The following is an 18,128-nucleotide window of genomic DNA, read 5'->3' as shown; positions in this document are numbered from 1 at the left end:
GCATGAAGAATCACTACTAATAATAAAATCAAGAGTATTACTCCCTCTAGTTGCCTCCCGAACATGCTGATGTAGAAAACAATCATCCAATAAATCCACAAAAGCCTTGCTAGTGTGTGAGTGACCAGCCCCCAAATTCCAGTGAATATCTGGGAAATTAAAATCCCCCATTATAAGACTCTCTGACTTACTGGCCCACTCTATTTCCCCATACAGTTTCTTATTATACTCATCAGAGTCATTAGGCCTATAGCACACTCCTACTCTCAATTTTGATCTCCCAATGCTTATGTCACACCAAACTGACTCGACACTGCACTGTCCAGCAATGTCGACTGGCTTCACTTCCTTGGATTTTATGTATTTCTTAACTAATAGCATAACCCCTTCTCCCATCCTATCCTGTCTATCTTTTCTGTACACATTGTACTCCCCAAATTCCAGTTCTGCATTCCTTATATCTGTGTGACACCACGTCTCTGAAATCCCCACAATATCTGCCTTTGATGTTTTGAGCCATACCTCAAATTCATCAAATTTATTTACTAAATTCCTAGCATTGGTGTACACGCAAGTATACATGCACCTGTTCTTTTTCTTAGCTACCCTAACACAACCTATGTGTTTATTTGTACCTCAATGATTCCCAGCAGTCTCTGAAATATCCTGCATCTTATTTTCCAGGCTGCGGCTCATTCCAATAGAAGCAGTGGAAGAATCACTTTCACCTCTGCCAGTGGCTACTGTTAATCTATTAGTCCTTGTATCCCCCCAATCTAGCAGTTTTCCGACCCACCTAACACTGCCTCGATAGCATCAGTAAACATTCTTGCACCCTTTCTATTTAAGTGTATCCCATCCCTGTAGAAGCAGTCTCTCCTGTTAACAAGTACAGACCAGGCTGAAAGCCAAAAAAGCCAGGCATAAAAACAAAACCAACCAACCAGGCTGAAAAAAATTCTACCCCTTGAGCCTTGCACAATCTTTCCAGGGCCGAATTGATCGACAGGGCTCACATCATATACTCCCTCCTATCGTTTCTGGGCAGAATTGCAGACACTTTCAAATTCAACCCTAATTCACGGCTTTTTTTGAACAGTGACCTGTACTTGTTAAGTAATTCCGCCGGTCTCCTACTCTTAATATTATTAGTGCCAAATTAGTGTCTTTGGATTGTAATTCTCCATAATTTTTATCAAAACTGTTTCTTTCCGATGGGTATAGTTTTCTTCAATTGCAACTCCACTTTAATCAGAAAAAACTTTTTTGAGTAAGCCATAGCACTCTTTAAATTTGTCCAGCCGACTAGAACCTGCTATGGAGCATGTGCCATAACCTTTCTTTTGTTAATGGCCCTGATATCAGTTTTGGTCTCGTATCAATTTCATCCACTTAAAAACCACTTTATATACATCTTCACACAGGCATGATTTCTTACGCAGTTGACTGCGTCCCGTTTGAAAATCAAAACAGTTTTTCAGAATGGTTAACATACTACTGGCAGGAATACCAAATTTTAAAGCAATTTTTTTTTTTAATGACCCGATCTACACTATTAAGCACTTCCACTTTTTCACATTACACTCTAGACCGGGATTCGAGCCCATTACCACCAAATACGGACGATGCGGAAAGGTCAGGGAATGACCATCACATATTCCTGGAGCAATATGGTCTTAGTTGCTAATGCTCCTAAAAACCAAACAACAACACACTACACCCAAGGATTTTCTCTTAGGCACTCTTAGGTTACTTGCACAGCAGCTAAAACAAAACTGATTTAGAGACCACCTGTACCTACCATGTAAACAGAGACAGATGAAATTTAGTGAAAGTGTGGATGTTCATTTTTTCGAAACAACAGATGAATTTCCAGGATAAAGAAAAATCACTCTCTCTCCTAATTTTCTAATACTATGCTTATAGTAGAAAACAGATTGACTAGAGCCAATGTCTGTGTTGGAAATATGCCTTAATCTTTGCCAATGGCTCTGGACACGTAGATAGAAGTTGACCAGCACCACTTCTTGGTACAGTAGTGTATAGGTTTTCCTTCTTCTTTTTAGCCATTGCTGACCCGCTACTTGGCAAAGGCCTCTCCTAAAACCCAAAACCTTTCATCTTTTTCTATCCCGCACCATGGTTGGCCAATTTCCTCCTGCAGGGTTTTACAGGCACCATTAAATTGTAGAATGTTTTAGCTCTTTAAAGCTAAAGAGCTTAATTCTTAATCCTTTTAGCTCTTAATTTGTGCTTTTTACATCATCAACTTTAGAACAGCATCATGCTACATCGTACTTTCTACAGCAATGCCTAAAGGCCAGAGTGCAAACAGTGCATACCCAGGTCTCTCTCAAAATGAGTTCATTATATGGAAATTTTCTTCGTTATACGGAAACTATATTCAATGTAATGATCAAGGGGAAATCAAAAAAGTTTGCAACATGGAAAAATTCACTATATGGAAGTTTGTTAAAGAGAGGTCCAGCTGTATATATTATCCTTCACTTACAAGGTGTCACAATAAAGTTCTTGGACTGATGCAACAAAAGAACACAAAGCGTGAAGGAGCTTAAAAATGGTTTTATTTTTATTCATAATAATCACCACCTGATTGAATGCACTTATTACACCATTCTAAAAGATTATGAAAAGATTCAGTGAAGGCTTCTAAAGAAATGATGTTCAGTTCAGTGTTTATATTTTTTTACATCCTCAACATCGGCGCCTCCGTAGCCAGGTGGGAAGGAGCAGCAGTGCTTCTTGATTAGACCGGGGTTCGAGCCCGTCACCAGCAAATACGGAGGATGCGGAAAGGGAATGACCACTGCATATCCCGGAGCAATATGGCCTTAGTTGCTAATGCTCCTAAAAACCAAATAACAAACAAACAAACAAACAAACAATCCTCAACATCCTAAAATCTGTCCTTTGAGGACTGTTTTCCTCTTGGGAAAGAGGTTGAAGTCTGTTGGTGCTAGATCGGGAGAATAGGGTGAATGGTTGATCTGTACAGTACCATATTTCAACAGAAATTTCTTCGTAAGGCATTACAAAAAAAAAAAAAAAAAAAAAAGCAGGCTCTTGGTGCCCTTCGTGCACCAACAGTCAACTGCCTTTCTCTCGAAATTGTGGTTTCACCCACGAAATGTGCATCAATAGTCTTTGAATCAGTTCTATGTAGAATTCAACATTGACTCTCTCTCTTTCAGGTACAAATTCCTAATGAAAAACATGATCATCATCTTGATCCCGCACTTCTGTAAATGAAACTTTTTTTGGGCCTTGCTGATGATTTTGAAGTTGACTGCATGCTCTTCGTCCCTGGGTCATACTGAAACACTCAACCCTCATCTCCAATGACAATGCAGTTGTTTGTTATTTGGTTTTTAGGAGCATTAGCAACTAAGGCCATATTGCTCCGGGATATGCGGTTGTCATTCCCTGACCTTTCTGCATAACAATGCAGTCAAGGAATTAGGATTGTCTTGAGAAGACTGGATGAAGTCTTCATATTATGAAACTCTCCATTGCTTTTGCTTATCCATGAGGCTGTTTTGTGAAATTTTGCATAGACCTTCCTTTTCCCTAAATCTTCATGCAGAATTTGATGAATCACCTCCATATCCAACTCATCAGGCGCCTCCGTAGCCAGGTGGGAAGGAGCAGCAGTGCATAGCACACGCTTCTTGATTAGACCGGGGTTCGAGCCCGTCACCACCAAATACGGAGAATGCGGAAAGGTCAGGGAATGACCACCGCATATCCCGGAGCAATATGGCCTTAGTTGCTAATGCTCCTAAAAACCAAATAACAAACAAACAAACAAACCAACTCATCAGCCATCATTCTGTGAATGTCAAATGATGATTTCTTGCCACAATTTCCTGAGCTTTTGCAATTCTGTCCTCGTTTTGAGAGGTTTATGGACACTTGCTGTTATCATCACAAACATCCTCATGTCTGTCTTTGAAAACTGCTTATGTCATTCAAACACACAGATTTTAGCACTTCATATGTTTCTGTTTCAGATTTTCCCAGTTTAAAGTGAAGTTTGATATTTGTTCACTGCCGCATTGAAAAATTGTGACACAAAACGTTAATGCTAACGAAACTGGTTACTTGCAACATGTCAGCCTCTTGGACGATCTGTACTACTATCTGTTCAACTATAATGTACTGCTTCCAATCATTTTCAAACTCTATGAATGTGACCACAACAGCACTAGTCCAGGAAATCTATTGCCACCTCTCATATATATATATTATTTATTATATATTAATATATTTTAAAGTATAAGTTTAAGAAATTATAAATTTTATAAAAAGAAATAAAGTTAATTTAAATTACAATTTAAAAATTTCATTTATAAAACCAATTGTGCAGCATATAGCTTGCACCAATAGTGAGAGAATACTTGTTATTTGATAAAAATGTGGCCATACTTTTATAATTCTGACACAAGCAGGTAGGGAAGATTGAAATGAGAATAATTATGTATTAGAATAATGTCAAGTATTTGTAGAAATTTTCCTAATAGATATTTATTCCTGCTCCTTTGCTCCTTCAGAGTAGCCAGCATTGCAACATATACATTGGGGTAGGGGTTCAGTATTGCAATAAATCTATTGGTGTTGGCATTGTTGCAACACATCCATTGGATAATATCTTCAAGCTGGGAGATTTATATAAATAATAGATATTGGATAACTACTTGATTAAATAACTAAATTAATAATAATTTTATATATTTATTTATTTTTAAGAATTTTCCATCTTGCATTGTTTTGTCTATACTAATATTAATGCTAAATGTATTTGAATTTGAACTGGTGCCATTTTTACATAGTGAAAATTTCTGTCTCTTTGTTTACTAAATAAAATAAACAGAAATAGTAAATAAATGGAAATTTCTTGAGCAAGTTTGATAAACAGAAATTTCTTGAACTTTCTTGAGCAAGTTTGATAAACAGAAATTTCTTGAACTTTTTTGAGCAAGTTTGATAAACAGAAATTTCTTGAACATGCTTGAATTTATAATAACCTGAACTTGCAAGACTGAAGAACATAATTCTTAGTTTATATAGGTAAAATTTGTTATACCACTGTTTTACTCTGGTTTTTCTCTCTCTCTCTCTCTCTCTCTCTCTCTCTCTCTCTCTCTCTCTCTCTCTCTCTCTCTCTCTCTCTTGAAATATGATGATTGTTTTAGTGCAAGGGTCAGCAACCTTTACTGAGTGAAGAACCATTTTTGATCTAATTAAAAAAAAAAAAAAGAGAGAGAATCCGAAGAGGCGCACTTCAGCTCAAGCCGGGGGAGGGGAGTTTTTAAGAAATAGAATAGTGGGAAAGTGTTTTATTAAAAAAATATATATTTTGAAATATTATTTATTAGTACTGAAAAAAACGTAACAAACATCCAGTTAGGTATGAATTAATGTGACTTTTCCTACTGAACTTTTTGGGCAAGTCTCTCAGCATCAAGCGAGTATGCTGTGATTTATCTTTAAACATGCTGAGAGACTCACATTGTTCAGACAGTTTTTTGATTTATTTTTAATATAGTTCTTGTTCAAAAATATTTTCCTGCACTAATTACGTCGAACCAAAAACTGAGAGAAATCCAAGGCAAATATTTTCAAATTTATATACTTGTCCGGTAAGCTACTCCATGCATTGAACACAATTTGGTCTTGCTTTTTCAACTCATCTATTGCCATCAAAAAATTTGTGTAGAATTGCAAGGGCAACCTTTTGCCTTTCCAAATCCTTAATTTCAGTTTTAAAGCATTTTAGTCTTGCACTCCATGTCCTTGATTTTTAAGTCCTCTAACCTCATTTTAAATTGTGTTTCATGTGGGCTAAAATTTAAAGAGCAACAATTACATGTTCAAAGAGCCACATGCAGCTCGTGAGCCTCAAGTTGCTGACCCTTGTCTTAGGGTAATCCTTTTTTTGTATGAAGTTTGTCTCTGTTATAACTTTTTTTTTCCAATTTTTCTCATTTGCTAAAATGAATCATGAATTTACACAATACTGTTTTGTTCTAGTATTTGATTCAAAGTGCTACATTTCATTAGATTGCTTTAACACATGACATAATCAGTGGTTGTTGATTATAGAATTTATTGAGTATTTTTTTATTTTATTTTATTATTATTATTTTATTACTAGGGAACCTTAGTAATGATTATAAAAGCCAAAGATGGTGATATAGGTATCCCAAGAGAAATAATGTATGAATTAATCACAAGTAAGTACTAATTCAATAGTAAGATTGTAAGGAGGAAATATTTATATTTCACACAGTTCATGCTATTTGATTTTCAAATGCATTAAAACATTTTTTTAATGCTTGCAAAAAACAAAATCATTAAAAATTGTTCACAATTTTTTGCAAACATTAACTAATAGAGACCTCCCACCAGCTGATGAGAGACCATTAGCTGCAAAAGTGTTTTCCTTGCAGAATCTCAAAATTTAAACATATATATATATATATATATATATATATATATAGAGTAAAGGTTTATATATAGAGTAAAAGTGTGTATATGTATATATATATATATATATATATATATATATATATATATATATATATATATATATATATATATATATATATATAGAGTAAAGGTTTCTGAAGTGTGGGGTGTGTGCCCTCCACACTTTAGAGTGTTTTGTAAAAACCAAGTGCACTTCTTTAGACTTCATAAAACCATGTGGGGGGCACCCCAAAAAAAAGGGAACCCCATGGACAAACCATCCCACTAATCCAGGTGTGAAGCATATTTTATTTCAGCCTTTGAGATTAAATGTGTCGAGGTGTATATTAATTTATAAAAATATGTATACTAGGCTAAATTTTATGTCACATCTGTTTATTTACAGTTGTTCTGGAAGATGGGGTAGCATGTGAAATTTAGGACTTATTTTAAGAAGGCACAAGGTATAAAAGTTTGAGAACCACTGGTGTAGAGGATTTGCCTGGTCAGATGATGCTGTAAAGTTTTAAAAAGATATTCCCTGGAATATTCATGAATAGTGGTATTTGTCTCTAAGCCTCATTTGTCTCATAACCTTCGTTTTGTCTTCACTGGGAGCAGAATGGCCCTTCTCCCATGATTAAAAAAAAAAAAAAAAGAAATGCAGTACAGCATAAAAAATTTCATTTGAAGTGCTAGTTCAGCTTGCTGTTTTAATCACAGGTGTTTTAATGGGCAATGTAGTTAATTGAATGTTGTTAGAAATTAATGGAACTTGTTACTCCATATAATGAAGAAAAAAAAGAAAACTTTAATACTGTACATTACAACAGTTGTAGTTGATGTTTTTCACTAGCATTAGAAACAATTGCTAACAACAGAATCATTTGCATTATAAAAGAGACCCAAAAAAAAAAAAAAAACAGCCAAAAATTTTAAATTTCTGCACTTTCACTTCACTCTGTCACTGAAACAAACTAGAACTAAAGTTGATCATGCCCTCCTGTACTGATTTATGTGCATATAAATGATGGAAGCCAAAAGAAAGGAAGTCACAGAAGGAGCAAAAAAAATTGTTTACCTGATCACCACACTTAAGCTCTGCCCTGAATGTCTCAGTGACATTTCCAGATCCATGTTTCCTGCCATGATGAAGCGCCCTGATTGTACCAAAATATGATTTATGAGTTGAAACCAGCTGGCAGAATGAACAGGGAATGTATCATTTTTAAAATGAGAGAGAGCGGATGATTTATGATGATGGTTCACACTTTTTATGGTTCCCTCAAAGGGTGGATTCTTGGGCTTTTGACTCTGACTTAAGTTTTTAGGAATAATTGTGATCTTGAAAGGTTTCCTTGAATCTGTGGATCTTGAAAAAAAAATTGTTTATAAAGTTGGGAAAACCTTTTATTGAAGAGAATGTTTATTTTCTTAAAGTCTATCAGGTGGTCTATACCAATACAGTGGGGGGGGCGAGCAGAGTCCTTGCAAGCCTGATGTTGTCATTCCCAATGGATGGTGATGTTTGCTCAAAAGACAATAATTCTGTTCTGTGTAGAGCTGATCATATTAGCATTTGAGTTTGTATATATTAAATTTTTAAATATATTAAACTTTTAAATATATTAATAAACTTTCAAGGAATGTTTCCCTTTCAGTTATGAATTAAGATTTCTATGGGAAAAAATTGCCACTGCACATTTTAATTTTTTAAAAGAAAAGGTATTTTTTAAACTTTTTTTTGTGCAGCCAATTTTGCTTTCTCCAATGTAAATGCAGGTTGACATGCCTAAGTTATCTCTTTCTATTTTCTGTTGCATGTTTTTGAATTTAGACAACCTTATAAAAAGAAAAAAGGTTTTTATATATTCTGCAATAAATCTTGTATACAACAAATAGTAATGTATTATACAGAACATTTAACCTAAATAATAAATAAATTAATTACAACACCAAGCTAAATTTAAAATTCAAGGTAATAAATTTTTGGCATTGAATTAATAGTCCTCCAAACAGAATTCCAAAAAGAAGCAACTAAATGAAATTCTGTTGTTTGTAGCATGTCAAGACCTTCCATATAAAGGTCTTTTCCGCTGGTTTAGTCCATGAGAAAACAGTATCTCTCCAGTGAGAGATTATAGTTCTGTCGGTGGGGGGAGTTCATGATTAAACCTGTTTCAGACATTAGTGGACTTTCAGTTATCATTAGTGTTTTCTTTTAATTAGTTAGCTCTGTCCACAATATATTACACTGTTTCATGTTTCTTGCTCATAACTTTCAATAGAGAATGTGATATTGACAAGTTATGGGTGTAAATATTAAGAAAGAAATATATAGTATGGCCAAAACGAAGTTAAAAAATTGTCAGTAACAGTTAAATGAAAGAGATGCAATTCATGGATTTTGGGGATAAAATGGTTTCGGAAGAATTGAAGCATTTGATGAATGCTCTGAGTATGATACCAATTTTCATCAAGTGAATATGAACGAGGATTTTCACAAATGAATCTGATCGTCAGCCCAACCAGAGCTTTGTTGATGACAAAAACAATTTCTTCACTACTCTTTCTTAAAACTGTAGGCCCACTGCTGATATGCTTCGATTCAGCAAAATATGTTGATTTGTGGCTGCTTTGGAAACGTCATTCAGCAACCGACACAAACAGTAAGAAAAGAAGTTGGCATAGTGTGTCAGATGAGAACTTAATAAAAATTTGGAATATTCTATAAAAACTTAATTATGAAATTATTTTTATTTATTTTTTACTTATTACTTATTTTACTCACATTTTACTTATTTTTTTTTATATACTTGAATAATAAATTTATGCTTAATAAACTGTGTTAAAACGTGGTTCCTTTTAATCTTTTTATTTATCCTTTTAATTTTCAATTTTTCCTGATAGCAAAGAATGGGCACCTTATATTAATTGAAATAGTGTTCTTGTCTACAATCACAAATCACACTTGTACTTACAACTAGCAATTGAAATGGTCATGGCATTACTGACTAGAACATTTGTACTATGAATGTCATTGTTTATTCACATTTTCCATGTCACAGTGTTTCCATTGTGTATTATCACACCCATTGTATATTCTTAAAACAACTGACTGACAGCAGCTGTAGTTTGGAATAGGAAGAACTCATCTTGGATGGAGGAAATATTATTTATTGAGAGAAGCATATGAAAAGCTGTGGAATAAGTATTAAAAAGCAGTGTCTGACTTATATTGTTCTGAATTACATTGCTTTGATATAAAGTTGTTTTTAAATTTATAATTTAAAATATTAAAGTTAAAATCTCTTGATTCTCTCATCTCCCCTACTCTCTCCCAGAAAACCTTGTCAAGCAGTTTTCCAAAGAACACAATATCAACAACAGGGCCTTGCTCATAATTGACAATACAGGCAGCCCTCATATAACACAGTAGTTTTGTTCCTACAAAATCTCGTGTAATGTGAAACCATGTTATAAGGGACTAAGAACTAGTACAGAAAGGGGGGGTTTGTGTTTCAGAAACTTAATTTTTATAGTAGCAATAACTTAATATTTTAACTTTATTTTTATAATAGTAGTAACTTAATATTTTAACTTTATTTCTATAATAGTAGTAACTTAAATAGTAATAACTCAACAAACATCTTACCTTACAAACTGTGATGCACATTTCACCATAATTAATGTGAAAACCTACAGAATTCCAGCTATCGGTGCTATAGCAAATGCAAGAAGATCGAGTTACTACCCATTTATAATTGATTACACTAACAGAAAAGGCCAATAAACTGGAAACTGAAAATTGTTTTTATTGTTTTATAGTAGTGACCTCCAGAAATGTGCTTTAGAAAAATATCACGAAGGTAATAACGACTAGCGAGTCAACAGCGAGATTTACAAAAAGGAATGGAAATATTTAAAATTACACTAACATAATAGCAGGGTTTTCCCAGCATAAAAGTTCGAAAATACTGTGTTATGCAAGATTTCCCGCAATTCTCAAATTGTATTGTTGTTGTTGTTGTTGTTATTTGGTTTTTAGGAGCATTAGCAACTAAGGCCATATTGCTTCGGGATATGCGGTGGTCATTCCCTGACCTTTCCGCATCCTCCGTATTTGGTGATGACGGGCTCGAACCCCGGTCTAATCAAGAACCGTGTGCCACACACTGTTGCTCCTTCCCACTTGGCTACGGAGGCACCGTCAAATTGTATTAAAGCAAAGTATTTCGCTCTAATGCAATTTATCAATCACATTAGAGTGAAACCGTGTTGTAGAAGTACCGTGTTATATGGGGGGTTGCCTGTATATCTGACCATGTTAATAACATTGAAGACCTAGAAGACAACATACAAACCAACAAATATGACCTAACTGTTACAGTTGATGAGAGTGACATTCAAAGCTTTTTATTACTGGTGGACAGCAATTGATCGCTGAGACATAGACAGCAAGGACTAGCCTTTGTTTTGGAAGTTCTGAAGGCGATACAATATTAAAAATTCCACTGCCAGTGTTGTGGCTTCATGGGAAGAAGTCACTCAGGCTATTGTGAATGGTGTATGCAGAAAAATGTGGCCAGAGTGTGTTCATGGTGTGCAAGAATTCACTAGTGTAATTAATTTCAATTACAGATTGCAGAATTGGCAAATGAGATTGTCAACAAAGTGGATGAGTGACATGTCGATCACATTACTTAATTGCATAATGCTGAGCTGATTCAGTTTGTGCAGCAAAGTCAAGGGTGCAAGAGGAAGAGGAGGAAAATGAAGTCAGCACAGAAAATAACATGGCTTGTGACAAAAAAGGAGGTTAAACAAATTAGCTTGAGAAATATATGATCATTCTTTTTAAAGATGTCTCAGACATGGAATAGAACAGCATTCTTAATTAAGGATTGATTGATTTTTTTACACTGCTGTATGTGAATTGTATCAAAGAAGAAGCAGAAAATTTCTGTTTCGACTTCCATACTTGTTCAAAACATGAATAATTTGATATTACTAATATATTATGTAAATAATAAATGTTTATGCATACAGTATATTCGTGTTTTAATACTGATTTGTTTCATTTTTGTGTTTAATGAAATAGTTAACCGAAGCTTAAATTAAGTTGATAAGCCTAAACATTTAATCACGGGAATGCATCTGTTCTATATCTCACTTAAAATATATGTGTAAAAGACATCCAATTTATATTGTTTTGATATAGTTACCATTTATAGAAACACATCCCCAAATAAAATTCCCTGATTAGTTAGCATTAGCAAAGTCACATAATGCAAGAAAGAAAGCTTATATAACATCAGCAAAAAAAAAAAATAAAAAACCCTTATTTCACCTATCCACTCGGTCCAAATGTTTGTCAATTTCTGCTTTGAATCTATTTAAGCTATCAACTTCTACAATGACAGATAGAAGTTTGTTCCAGCAATCAACCGCCCGCTGGCTAGAGACAAACTTCCGCACATCAATCCTACAACTGTCTTTCCTCAATTTGAATTTATGCCTTCACAGGCGATTATTCTGAGCAGGAGGAAAAGTCCTATCTGCATTGAGCATGCTCAAACCATTCAAGGCTTTATACACCTCAATCAGATCACCTCGCAGGTGCCTAGTCTCCAGACAGATGATGGACTCCACTAATAACATTAGTCCACGAAGAGCAGTGTCCATTGATTACCGCTCTCTGTCTTCTCTCACTCAACCATCCCTTTATTCATAGCAGCAATTTGCCTCCAATGCCACACTGCTCCAATTTGTGCAGCAGTCTTCCATGTGCAACAGTATCAAAGGCCTTTCTAAGATCCAAATATATGATATCAAAGTTATTCTTTGCATCCACTTCCTTTGTGACTACATCATTAGTATCCAATCAAATTTGTCAGACAAGACTTCCCCTTAACAAACCCATGCTGTGTCCGAGATATAACTGAAGTCTTCTCTAGATGATCCTGCAGTGCTTCTTTAACCAGTGCTTCCATTAATTTTCCTGGAACAGAAGTTAAACTAACAGGTCTGTAATTACCTGTATCTCCCTTTGATCCTTCTTTGTGGATTGGGGTCACATTTGCACAACTCCAGTCCATGGGTACCTCCCCTGAGTCCAGGGACGCTCTCATAATTATGGCTTAGGGTTTGCTTACTTCCTTTACCACCTCCTTTAATATTACTGGATAGATTCCATCCACCCCAGGCGCCTTTCTTATGTTTATCTTCAACAATTTCTTCTCCACTTTACTTTCAGTTATTACACGATTATCTAGCTTACTGCCAGAGTTGAATACACCTGTGGCATTTCCCTCCCTGAATAACTCCTCATTTGTGAATATAGATGCAAAATATTCATTTAGTTTGTTAGCTACCTGAGCAGGATCATCAACAGTTGAACCATTGATATCAAGCAGATCAATCTAATTCATCCCCTTCCTTCTAGAGTTTACATAAGTAAAGAACTCTTTGCTGTTTTTCTTTGCATCCTTTCCCAAATATTTCTCGTAATCTGCTTTTGCCTACCTAACCTCCTGTAACTTGGTTACAGACTAGCTTATATCTATCATAGGCTTCTGTGTCACATGTTAATTTATGTGTGTCCCATGCATTTTTCTTCTCTGTCACATGTCTAATTAGTTCATCTGACATCCATGTAGGCCTAAATCTTGAACAATATTTCTTTATTGGTATGAAAAGCCTAATATCTTCCAAATTAATTCTTTGAATGATTTCCATTTTGAATTTGCTGTTGGTAACATCATCAGTTGTTCCCACCGTATAGAATTTAAATACTGTCTCAGTCCATCGTAGTCGCCTTTGCGAAAGCAATAACCCTTCCCTTAATCCCTAATGGTAGTTACCTCTTTAGTAAATCCCACTTCAGCACACCGTGATCACTGCCACCTAGTGGTTTCTTTTTTGCAGATTCTTGATGCATGAAGAATCACTACTGATAATCATATCAATAGTATTACTCACTCTAGTTGCCTCCCAAACATGCTGCTGTAGAAAACAATCATCCAATAAATCCACAAAAGCGTTGCTTGTGTTTGACCAACCCACAAATTCCAGTCAATATCCTGGAAATTAAAATTCACCATTATAAGACACACTAATTTACTGGCCCACTCTATTTCTCTGCACAATTGCTCATTATACTCATCAGATTCATTAGGCCTATAACGCACACCTACTCTCATTTTTCCTTTCCCAGTGCTTATGTCACACCAAACAGACTGAACATTGCATTGTCCACCTACATCAATTGGATGCACTTCCTTAGATTTTATGTGTTTCTTAACTAACAGCATAACCCCTTCTCCCTTCCTGTACACATTGTACTCCCCAAATTCCAGTTCTGCACTGCTTATGTCCGTGTGACACCATATCTCTGATATCCCAACAATATCTGCCTTTGTTGTCATGACTAGCACTTCAAGCTCATCGAATTTATTAACTATACTCCTAACATTGGTGTACATGCACCTGTTTCTACTGCTAATTACCCTAACACAGCCAATGTATTTACTTGTTCCACTATAACTCCCAGAAGTCCCGGAAATTCCCATTACCTTGGTCTCCAGGCTTCTGCTAAATTACATTTCATAGAGTAGTGCAAGAATCGCTTTTACCTCTGCCAGCGGCTACTGTTAATCTATTAGTCCTTGTATTCCCCCCAAGCTAGCAGTTTTCCGACCCACCTAACTCTGCCTCGATAGCATCAGCAAATATTTTTGCACCCTTTCTATTTAAGTGTATCCGATCCCTGTAGAAGCAGTCTCTTGTGTTAACAAGCACAGACCAGGCTGATAAAAATTCTAATCCTTGAGTCTTGAACAATCTCTCTACGGCCGAATTGATCGACAAGGCTCTCATCATATACTCCCTCCTAGCGTGTCTGGGCAGAATTGTAGACACTTTCAAATTCAACCCTAACTCACGGATTTTTTTTCAGCATTGTCTTGTACTTGTTAAGTAATAATGCCAGTCTCCTACTCTTAATATCATTAGTACCAATGTGTACAACAATATCATCCTTTTGCCCTTAAAGGATGTTATCTGCCATATGTCATCAACCTTTGCCCCTGACAGACATACCCTGGTTCTGTTCTATCTATCCTTTTTGCACAATATGTTTCCTGTTTCCCTGACAATAGTCACCTACAACAACTAGTTCCTTTGGGACCAGCGCATTCTGCATTGGGGGTTGCCGCTGTGTTGCGTGAAGTTCAAGTGCAAGCTCTAGCATTGATGTGGGCAGCTGAGAGCTTGATGGCCTCTTAATTTAAATCTTTCAAGGGCATCCACCCTGTCCTTCAAGCTCTCATATAAGCCCAGAACAATGCCGAGTTGGCGCCTGATTTCCTCACACTCCTTACATCGCACACACACAAAGACTCTTGGCAATATCATGTCCCATTCCTGATTGCTCCACAAACATCAAACAAGCAGTGCATTTCAATAGACTGTGATTCAGAGGACAGCTGCCCCCGTCGGTTCTCTCCTGAGCCACAGCACTTCCACTAGTTTGAGCCTTTTGCTTTGCTGCTCTGGTCTGAGTCATGATTTCTATTCAAGTTCAACAAAATATAACCCTAATCCTATATCTCAATGCAGTTATAACAATATACAGTGGATTCCGGTTATTTGGGCCACCGGTTAATCGGGGCAGCTGTTTATTTGGGGCAAATCTTAAAAAACAAAAACCAATCGAGAAAATAGCCAGGGTTTACTTCGCTTAATTGGGACAAAATGCCGTTTAATCGGGGCAGTAGACCTCAGCACTGGAGATTACCCTACGATTATCTCCGACCGTACCACGTAGTTCGGTCGGATTTTTGGAGGTCACAACCATAAAACAATAAAAACAATTAGCAGTCACCTGTTTATTGGGCTTTTCTGTTAGTGCAATCTATCATAACGGACAGTAAACTCGATCTTATTGAATTTGCGATAATACCGGCAGCTGGAATTCTGTGGGTTATTATGGTAAAATGTGTTTACACTTCCATGAAATCTTCAATCAAATAAAAAAAATTAATTTTCAGATCTTCTCTTCATTCCTATTTTTAAAGCTTCCTAATTTGTCACTCCGTTCTAACTTGCGCGTGTTGTGTTACTTGCAATTTGTGTGCCCTGTTCTTTGTTATTGATTGCTTATCTTTTTACTGTTTTAAATTTCAGTCCCCACCAACAAATGTCAGCGAACAGAAATGTCAACTAGTTTAGTTAGTATGTACATATTACAGTACGTATTAATTATTCCGATTATCACGTATATTCTTCCGATTTTCACGTATCATTTAATTTTTTAATTGGTAAGGTAATAAAGGGTAAGTTTGTGCTTAATATATCTTTACTTTTATAGCCTGTGGATAATATTCCTCCTATTTTCGCTAATTAGAATCACTGTTTAATAGAATTAAAATTCAATTCACAAACGTGATCATAATGACCGGCGCTTACTGCACATCGTATAGTGAACGGTACTTTACTATTTTGAGTTCGTCGTAACGTGATTTGATTGTACAGTGAACTAATTGTAAAGGGGGGGGGTAAATTGTATTTTTAACTATTTACGTGAAACTTCGGATAATTGGGGCAGCCGCTTAATCGGGCCAAAATGCACAGTCCTGATGTGTCCCAAATAACCGGAATCGACTGTATATATGTATTTCGGTATGGGATATTATCTCCAAGTTATGTTATATGACTTTCTTATCCCCTGTCAACTTATGTATTAATTTTTGTTATTACAAATTAATTAAGTTATTACAAATGTAATAACTAGATCGCTATATTTATTTAGTTAAAAAAGGATAATTCAATTGACAATGAAATTTAATGAGATTAATAAATTTTACTGATTAATTTATACTACTATACTCGCTATCTAGTTTTCCATTAAACCTTACGCTAGCTCACAATGTATCGTATAACAATGGCAGCATGTTAGGAATGGTTAATCTATGGACACAAGCTATTATTTACTTTCCAAATCACGCTATCTAAATTCAAAATAAACCACAGAGCTTGACTAGGTCTATAAGCTTCTTATAGAAAATAATTTAATCTAACAATTAAGTCAATAAAGCAGTTCAGTTTTATGTTATGTCAATAATCAAGAATTATGTCAATAAAGCAGGAGCTGCAAAACCTGTCCATACGTAGTTTTGGTGATACTAAGTAATAACCTACAAAATCTCTATCTAAATTCAATTTAAACTAAAGTATTATTACTAGGAATATAAAGCAACTCTAAAAAATAAATTAATATGCCAATTTAAGTGAGTAAAAAAGCAAAAACTTCTCTAGTTGCTGGAGACGTAAAACTTCGCCTGTTCACATGTACTCTCGCACCTAATCTCGGTAGTTGGTTTTAAAAGCTTAATTATTATTTACCAACTAATTGTTCTTAGAGTACTACTATACTTCAAAGCTTTTTCTGTTATTTAAATATTGTTTTAGTAGTAATAAATTAAAGCAGGAACATTTGAGAATATTTTATTTTTAAAATTTATTTATAAAATTCTTTTGTGATAGATATAGTTACTTTTGAATAAGAGCTTGACTTGATTACATTCCATGTAATCTTTCTTACAGATCCAGAAGAATTTTTCTCCATCCATCCAACATTAGGAGAGTTAAGAACAGCTAGGAGATTGGACAAGGAGATATTTGGCACTTCTAATGGAGTTATCACTGTTAAAATTAAGGTAGCTCAGCACTTTAAGTTTTCCTCTTTTTTTTTTTTTTTTGTCATTGTGAGAAAATAATAAAGAATAAATAGTATATTTAACAAACCAAACCTATTATTAACCCAGCAGCAGTGGCAGATCTGGTCTGACAGACTCCTTAGCCAGTTCAAGATTAATGGCTATACTCTGTCTCCTTAATTACACATATAGACTTATTTTCGTAGTTTTGAAAATGACATGGAATTATGGGTGAAGAGGATCTGACAGACCCTAGCATCTTTTTTGTTACAGTTATTGTCTTTAGGTTTGTCTAGACAAATACAGTTATTCTTGTTAGATAATTCATGCTATTGCTACATTAGCAATTTGGCTAGTGCCAATAGCAATGGCGCTAGCCAAAAAAATAAAAAAAAAACATCCCACATCACCTCTCGTCTCCTCTAATAATTTGTCTAATTCTTCCTTAAATTTATTCAACCTACCCACTTCCACAATAAACTTCCAGATGGAAGTTTGATACTAAGTAGGTAGTTAGAATTGAATTGATTATTGGAACAAATTTCCATCTGGAAGTTTGTTCCAGTAATCCAACTAAATGGCATTTATTCATTGATTTTTGAAAAGTGAGTTTGAATGCAGTGTTGCTCTATCACAGCAATGCATTACCATCAGTACCCTTAGCACAAACAAAATATATTGTGCACAAATGAAAGAAACTTATGACAACATGAAACTTCTCTTGACAAGTAGCAAGTATGAGCAGTTTTCTTGGCATATCTTCAAGTGATATTAAAGGTTATTGCTCTTTGACTGGGCCTACAACTTGGCTATACCACATATTTCTACTTTATTTGTGAATGGTAGAGATAAGAAAAACCATTATGTTAAAAAAACAATGGTTGCAAAAAAAAGAACTGATTCCCTGATAAAATTTTACTA

General features: G+C 35.2%; 1 protein-coding gene across 1 annotated transcript in view; it reads left to right on the top strand.

Annotated features, from left to right (window-relative positions):
* The window catches only part of Cad87A (cadherin 87A), a 778,434-nt gene that overhangs the window by 202,227 nt on the left and 558,079 nt on the right, over nucleotides 1–18,128 (top strand). Inside the window, exons 10-11 of the mRNA XM_090378948.1 lie at nucleotides 6,176–6,254; nucleotides 17,095–17,207. Coding sequence (XP_090235074.1) covers nucleotides 6,176–6,254; nucleotides 17,095–17,207 — 192 coding nt within the window. The remainder of the gene's footprint in view (nucleotides 1–6,175; nucleotides 6,255–17,094; nucleotides 17,208–18,128) is intronic.

The sequence above is a fragment of the Mastigoproctus giganteus genome, chromosome 8 (assembly GCF_048544385.1).
Source record: "Mastigoproctus giganteus isolate SK-2022 chromosome 8, ASM4854438v1, whole genome shotgun sequence".
NCBI lineage: Eukaryota > Metazoa > Arthropoda > Arachnida > Uropygi > Thelyphonidae > Mastigoproctus > Mastigoproctus giganteus.
Note: the sequence above shows the minus strand (reverse complement) of the source record. Positions and strands in the feature narration are given on the sequence as shown.